General features: G+C 50.8%; 1 protein-coding gene across 6 annotated transcripts in view; it reads left to right on the top strand.

Annotated features, from left to right (window-relative positions):
* SCN5A (sodium channel, voltage-gated, type V, alpha subunit) overlaps positions 1 to 8,102 on the top strand; it is a 99,271-nt gene that overhangs the window by 80,101 nt on the left and 11,068 nt on the right. For all 6 annotated transcript variants that reach the window (XM_008567170.1, XM_008567165.1, XM_008567166.1 and 3 more), the window contains 2 exons: positions 2,301 to 2,474; positions 6,430 to 6,552. In XM_008567170.1, the coding sequence (XP_008565392.1) occupies positions 2,301 to 2,474; positions 6,430 to 6,552 (297 nt within the window). The remainder of the gene's footprint in view (positions 1 to 2,300; positions 2,475 to 6,429; positions 6,553 to 8,102) is intronic.

Genomic DNA, 8,102 nt, shown 5'->3' with positions numbered 1-8,102 from the left:
AGATTCGAAGTGGCTTATTTAGTAAAGTTTTGGGACAGTTGGCGAGCCCCTCTGAAAAATTGTTTTAAGTGTATATTTACTCATCACCAAAATATAATAGATCTTTAAGTTATAATATAAAACAATGAAACCACAACTTTAAAAAAAAAAAAAAGAAAGGAAAAAAGGGTCATTTTTTGTCTAGCCTTGGGATAGTCAAGGGCTTTCTTAACATGACACCAAAGATTTTAGTAAATGAAAATTATAATAAATGGTATAATATATTAAATGATATAATAATAAATGAAAATTAAGTGTAGAATTTTATGATGGTAAATAACAGTAAACAAGATTTAAAGGCACACCACAAACTAGGATAAAGTGCATCAAAACCAAGAGTTAATGTCCCCAAATAGACCAGACACTCAAGTAAAAAAAATAGGCAAAGGATATGAATAGGCAATTCCCAAAGAAACACTGCAAATATACAAGGAAAAGATGGCAGCATCACTAGTAATAAAATAAATAAAAATGTAAGAAAACACAATTTTCATTCATTAGGCTGGAAAAAGTGAAAAAAGGAGAAACACCACCAGTACTTGTGGAGTGGTGGGGAAAGAGCCACCTCAGTGCACTGTGGATGGACAGTAAATTGATGTCCCCTTCTTGGGGCCCGTTCCCAATCCATATCAAAAGCACACCAATGACCTGGTACCCCAAATCTAGAAATTTACCCTTAACAGATAACCAGATACATCGTTCACTGCAATGTTGTTTCTACTAGGGATAAATTGGAAACAACTGAAATGTTCATTAATAGAATCATTGGCTAAATAAATAGTAGTATATGCAAATAAAATATGGTGCAGTCTTTAAAAAGGTTGATAGGTATAATTGTATATATTCATATTATTGAGTGAATAAATGTTCACAATGGATTGTTTAGTGGAAAAAGTAATTTCGAAGCAAAATATTTAGTATATCTTATAAAACTGGTGCGTGTGTGTGAGTGCACGTACACACACTAACGGTGAGTGTCGAAAGGAGTGATCCCCTAAATGTTAGCAGTGTTTACTTTGGTGTCATGAAACTGGGGGTGCCTTTTACTCTCTTTTTTATAATGTTTATATTATTTTATATAATATATAAATTATATATATAACAATATGTAAATAATATATAAATTATATAATAAAATGTTTATATTAATTCTTTTATAAGAAGCACACATTTTTATAATCAGGAAAAAAATGCACCAACTTTTTATCTTGAACAACTCCCAAAGTCCACTTTGAGACCTGAATTATCCTGTTGTGCTGCCTAATCTGACCCAGTTAGCTGTACATTTGCCTCAGCAGTACATACCTGGACACTGCTGACAGCACTGGCCCCTGGATCACTGTAGCTCACAGAGGCCCTTAAGTCAGACGGGGAGTCCCAGGAGTGACAGGTGGAGGCAGCTCCCCAAGGCCTGCAGTGACGTGTTCACTTGCCTAGATGGAGAGCCTCAGAGCACTCTGGACAGGCAGAAGTAACTCAAGCAGGTGCAAATCACAAGCTGGAGGTGGAAAAGAGCAGCTGGGAGCCATTGGGGTTTCTCTCTTGGCTAGGAATTTGGGTGGAGGCAGAAATGACATACGACTTCTAGCATTTTAGAAACTTTGCCTCCTAGACTCTGAGGATTGCAAGAGATTTGACTTATCTAGTCCTGTGCTTCCTAAACATATCTACACATCACTTTTACTGTCATGTATTTAAGATGCTGCTTTAGATCAACTCTCACTGGTTTTTGTTTATTTAAATATATTTATATTAAAGAGAAACTTAATCATTATTATAATTGGAAACCAATATTATTTCCTATGAAAAGTAGACAACTATACAAAGTAAATAGAATAAAAACAAAATGGACTGAAAACAAAGTTTTATGTTTTTTCCGGCAGAAGGCTATGAGCTGAGCCTGCACCCCCTCTTTCTTTGTTCAAATGGGAGATTGGCAAGTTTTAGGAAGGTCTCAAAGATATGCTACCCCAAACTGAGACTTGCTCTTTAATGTGAAGGAACAGGGGTTCTCACCACACCTTCTGCCTTATTGCCCACATACCACGTGAGACCACTTCACGACCTGCCAGTGGTACATAGCCTGCCTCAGAGGGCACAGTGATCTAGTCCAGCATTGACGGGGAGGAACACCCTCCACTGCATTTCTCACCTCTGTTCCCCACCCTCCTGGGCAGTGGATATTGTTAGAAAAGGGGCCTCTGGCAGGGGGAGTTAGTAGTGGTCAGGACATCGTGTCTGCTTGTCCACCTTGTCTGCAGGCCTTCGAGGACATCTACCTGGAGGAGCGGAAGACCATCAAGGTTCTGCTAGAGTACGCTGACAAGATGTTCACCTACGTCTTCGTGCTAGAGATGCTGCTCAAGTGGGTGGCCTACGGCTTCAAGAAGTACTTCACCAACGCCTGGTGCTGGCTCGACTTCCTAATCGTGGATGTGAGTGTGGGCACCCAAAAGGACCAGAGGATGGGGGGACCGAAAGCCAGTGTGAGAGAAGGAGCTGGGCAGGGGGATGGAATGACAGGGCCAAGCAGGGGTCAGTGGCTGAAGTGGAGGCATTCAGCTGGGCTTTGGGGCAGGCAGAGGAGAAAGGTGTATGAGTCTGAGAGACCCAGGTCCAGACTTCAGGGCCCCCCAGTCTTGGGGAGAAGAGGAGAAATAGGAGACCAGGGTCCTTCCATCGGAACTGCCCATTTGGAACTGGAACAGGGGGAGACCTAGGCCCTTGCTTGTGAGGCAGACCGTCCGAGAGCAGTCCAGGAGGAGTGGGAGTCAGGGCAGGAGTGGGGCTCACCCTCTCAGGGTGGCCAGAGGGACAGGTGAGCAGCTAATCCTGTAGTATAGCACTCACCACAGCAGACTGCAAAGCATCTTTCAGGCCCACTACCTGGACAGCCAGCTCAGAACCTCGTGCCCACACAAAGGAGCCAGAGTGAGCCAAAGGCTACAGGGGAGAAGGTTGGTGAAGGGCTGCTGGGCAGGAAAGGAAGACCCTCCGGCTCAGGTAGAAGGTACCACTTGGGGAAGATGAGAGAGGAGCTAGAGTCACCTGTAAGAAGTAGGAAAGCCATGAATACTGCCTCAGGGGTCTGGGCTGATTCCCTGGCAGTCGGGTACCTGTGAGGTCTTGTCCGCCCAGGGTGTGTGCAGGAAGGGCCTGGGGCAGGAGGCTGGCATGTCTTCTGAGCACCCAGTTGGCAGGTGGAGTAGGAAACCCCTGCCCCATAGCTACCCAGGCCCCAGAACACTGCTGGGTGCCAAGCAGGATGAGTGCAGGGTTCAACAGGGGTCCTGAGCACGGTCAGAGGGGGACAAACAAGACCCAGGGCAGCTCTGTGCCCACTGAGGGCACAGGGAGTCATGGCTCAGGGGAGTGTAACTCTGTGGTGTATCCCACAGAACAGAGTAGAGGTCAGGACCTGCAGACTGAGAAGGCCTTTTCAGAAAGTGCCAGGTTTGCACTACAGCAGGGCTGTCCTTTATGTGGTTATAGAAGAGGCTCAGGCCTCTGCTCAGTCCCATACCCCAGTCAGAGGCCGGGGTCTCGGCCTGGGCCACCAAGCCTGGGTGAGAGGCTACAGAGTATGCACAGAGACACAGACCCAGGGCCTTGGGCCTCCATTCAGGCCCTCTTCTGTCACCTCAAGTGGCCAAAGGAATGCTAATGCTGGAACAAGGGGCACTGGGGTGGCAGAGAGGGAAGGAGGCTCTAGATGCCCTCAGCAGCCTGGCCCAGCCCTCAGAGCCTCCCTGAGATGAAGGGGAAGACCCCTGAGGCTTCCCTGTTGAGCCATATGGCAGGAACTGGGATTCAGTTCAGTCCAGAGATGATGCCCTGACCCGGCTGTTCCTGCAACTTCTTGGAAAGTTGTGCCTATTAAGGAACTCCCCCAAGGCAGTTCAGGGGGAGTCTGCAAAGACTTCTGGGGAAGAACACCCCTAACCACCTGCCACCTGCCACCCTGGGGAACTCAGAGCTGAGGTCTGGGGAAGGGAGCTGTCAGTGCTTCCCTGCTCAGTCCCAAGACAGGAGAATGAGCCTGTGGAGAAGGCAGCTGAGGCTCCCTTTGGAGGCCCAAAGTTTTGGGGACATGTTTTCAGAGGTCCTATTTCATCAGATTGCTGCCCCACTTAACTAGAATAGACCCTATTGAAAATCAGGTTTTGAAGGCCATGGGTTCAGGGCAGGGCCCAGAAGAGAAAGGCATGTGTTCTGGAGTTGCATCAGCCTTTAGGGTAAAGAGGGAAAGGCGTGCGTGTTCTCTCTCGCCCCCCCTCGCTCCCCACAAGGGCTTCCAGCAGGGAGGGGCATTGCCCAAAGGCCCAGCAGAGGGAAGTGAGGGCTGGAATGCAGCTTCCTTGACACCGGCCTTGCTGCCCCACCCCGCACTGCATGGGAAAGGTGGCCTCAGGCCTCAGAGTCTGGGGGAGGCTGTTTCCAGGATCAATTCATGCATTTTTGTTTTCAATAAATACCATTGAGCATCTGCTATGTGCAAGCCCTATTGTAGGTGCTAGGGATCTCAGGGAAGAAAATAGACAAAAACTCCTGCCCACGTGGAAGAAGGGGACTGCAAACAATAAATATAATAAATGAGCCAACAACGTTAGAAGATAATATGTACCTTGGAGAAAAAGGAACTGGGGAAAGGAAGGGGATTAGGAGCGGCAGGACTCCGGGGTAGGGGAAGGGGTGGGAGGTGCAGGTGACAACTTTAAATAGGCTGGCCAGAGTGGGCCCACTGAGGGGACATTTGAGCAGATCTGAAGGAAGCTGAGGTTCGCCAGGCAGATGTCTGGCAGAATGTTCCACTCAGAGGTTGGGACAGCAGTGCAAAGGCCCTGTGGGTGGGGGCATTCCTGGTGTGCTTGAGGAACTGCAGGGAGACCAGAGCGGCAGAAAGAGAGGGAAGTGCAGGAGATGAGGCCAAATTGCACGGGGAAGAGCAGGGGTACAGCCTTCGAAAAATCATGGGCTTTTATTTAGAAGGAAGTGGGGAGGCACTGGAGGGCTTTGAACAGAAGGGTGATATGAACTGACTCACATTCTTAAAGGAGTACACTGTCACGGAGGCGGGGGCCGAGGGGCACAAGTGGAAGCAGGGAGAAGAGTTAGGAGTCTCTGGCAGTCATCCAGGGTAGTGATGACAGTGGGCTGGCCAGGGTGTTGGCGGTAGAAGGGGTGAGAAATGTTTGGACTTCTGGTGTATTTTGAAGGCAGAGCCAACAGGAAATTCTGATGGGTTAGACAGGGGACGGCAGAGACAGAGAGGAGGCAGGGGTGATGCTGAGGACTGTGGCCTGAGCAGCTGGAGGGACAGAGCTCATCAGCTGAGAAGGGCAGACTATGGGCAGAGCAGGTGGGGCAAGCTTTGGAAAGAGCAGAGACGGCAAGGCGGCCTGTTAGGAACTGAGTGGTAGACTGGCTCTGGAGCCCTGCCCTCAAGAGGAGGTCCCCTGAGAGATAGCCCCTGCCTCTCCAGGAGTGGGGACCCACAGCCTGGCATCCCCAAGGGGGCAGTGGGGGCAGCACAGAAGTCAACTCTGGAGTCTTCCTCTCCAGGCCTCTTTGCCCAGCCCCCTCCCGCCTGGTGCTTCCAAGCCTGGGAGGACGCTGTGGGACTCAGGCCTGCCCTGAGTGCCAGGGGGGTTGGTAATGGTGACGGCTGGGAGGTCAGGCAGGAGGCCGTTTTCAGCCTGTGATCACAGGCCAGCCATGAAGTGAGAAGGGAGCGCATGCCCATGGAGCTTTAGAAGGATAAAATCCACAGAGTGGAAATGGCCTGGTGGGGTGGGGCAGAGGGGACAGAGCTGAGGATCCCATTACCACCAAGTCGCCACCTGTGCTTTCCTCCTTTGAAGAAGTCGGACTGTGGCAAAGTCCAGCTTTGGGGAAATGCCCCAGGATTGTCCATCCACTCATACTCAGCTCAGGACTGCCCTTCCTTCCCCTAAAGAGGCTTCTTTAGGGGAGGAGGGGACAGGCTCAAGAATTTGACTTGAAGGAAAACATGTGGGGACCAAAAGCCCAGGATTTGTGTCCCTGCTCCCCCACACCAGCAGGGTGGCTTCAGAACTCAGTTTTCTCATCTTTAGGACAGGGATGATGCGTCCCAACATCTCAGGGTTAGCGAGGCTGTTACAGAGCACGTGTGTGAAGTGCACAGAGCAGGCTCTCAGTAAAGGCCTAAAAGCCAGGACATCTGGGCTCGCCCCCAACCCTCCTGGGCTCCAGGAAGCCTGGCTCAGTGCATAATGGGCCTGTGAAGACAATGCAGCCCAGGAATTATAAGGACTGGACATGGGGAAGGCCTGTCTTAGGTGGGCCAGGAGTCCTGCCATCTGTCTCTAGAGTTGTCCCCATCTTCCTACCTCCAATTTGCTCCTGCAGGTCTCACTGATCAGCCTGGTGGCAAACACACTGGGCTTTGCTGAGATGGGCCCCATCAAGTCACTGCGGACGCTGCGTGCACTCCGACCCCTGAGAGCCCTGTCACGATTTGAGGGCATGAGGGTAAGGGGCTGCTGCCTTCCCGTCAGGGAAAGAAAGGCAGTCACACTGAGGGACACCCAGGCTCAGCTTGCCGACCAGGAGTCCTGGCTGGAACCAGGACTGTGACCTTGGCTGACTGGTAGGAGCATGGGCCCAAATTCTCAGGAGAGGCACAACAGGGCATGGCAGTGCCCAGAGGACAGAGAGCTCTGAGAGCCACCCTTGGGCTCTCACCCCAGCCCTGTGGAGAGCACTAGGAGAGGAGGCGAGAGCTCTCTGGGCACCTGTGTCTCAGCTGTAGCCCAGCCCTCTGGCACGGGGACCCCTCTGCTTCTGCTGTCCTGTGGGACCGCATAGCTATGTGTGCCCACTCTGTGTGCCCATCTGCGTCCCCGCCTCCTGGCAGACACAGGCTGCCTTCCCTCCATCTGTGATGGGCAGTAGGGCTGTGACAAAGAGGGCAGCAGGAGATGGCATGGAGCAAGCTGTACTCTCATCATCAGATAGCAGGGAAACAAACACGTGTGTGCGTGTTTGTATGTGCATGCTTTTTTTCCCCCTTACAAAATGTAGACAATAATTCTGTGTGGCTTTAGATACATTTGTCTGTCTCTCACTGACCCCCAGGCACCGTCACACCACTCACCACTTGGTTGATGGCTTTGGACCTTGTCCATATCTCCCCCCCAATTCATGGAGAAACAAATCACTGATTCCTGATGGGAAACCATCCATAAGTGAATAATCCAGCCAGAGTTAAATGTCTCTTTGGAAGCAAGGACATTTGGTTCCAGAGGGACGCGGGGAGACACTAGATGCCAAGAATGCCTCTGCTGTGGCCACCAGCCACAGAACCAGCCAAGGGCAAACTCCCGGGGATTCCATCCCACCCACCAGAAACTTGGTGCCCTTGATAGCTGGGTTTCCCACCCTGTTCCGGGGTTCATCGTGCTTGCTAGGGAACAGCATTCCCTATCCTGGTGTCTGGGACCTCTGGGCCACATCACACAGCCCGTACCAGCTTCACCTCCAGTCTGTGTGGAAAACATGTTCCTGCTCATGGATAGCTGGGGACTTTCTCCCTAAGTGGGGTAGAGTGCCCCAAATGCACCTGCCAGGGGAGTCTCTCCAGGCTGCTGTGGGTTTAGATGAAGCATGAGGCTGCGGGGTCAGAGAGCCCTGCACTGGGAGAGCACAGGGAGTGCCCGTGCCACCTGCCCTCCAGCTCTGCTCTTCCCAGAGCACTGGAGAACTCTCACAGCACCCTCCAGACTTACGGCATGGAGGTCCCCTGGATACACTTTAGAGGAGAACATCCATCCAGCCTAGTAGCAGCAATCCTGAAATAAACTAGAAATTTAGCTCAGAGAATGTAAGGACTAGTAGGATCGATAGGAGGCCCAAAGTTTTGGGGACATGTTTTCAGAGGTCCTATTTCATCAGATTGCTGCCCCACCTAGGATCGATAGGAGGCCCAAAGTTTTGGGGACATGTTTTCAGAGGTCCTATCTCATCAGATTGCTGCCCCACTTAACTAGAATAGACCCTATTGAAAATCAGGTTTTGAAGGC

Source organism: Galeopterus variegatus, unplaced genomic scaffold (genome assembly GCF_000696425.1).
Source record: "Galeopterus variegatus unplaced genomic scaffold, G_variegatus-3.0.2 Scaffold300, whole genome shotgun sequence".
In the NCBI taxonomy this organism is placed as follows: domain Eukaryota; kingdom Metazoa; phylum Chordata; class Mammalia; order Dermoptera; family Cynocephalidae; genus Galeopterus; species Galeopterus variegatus.
The sequence above is the reverse complement of the archived record's forward strand: the minus strand, read 5'-3'. Positions and strand labels throughout refer to the sequence as shown.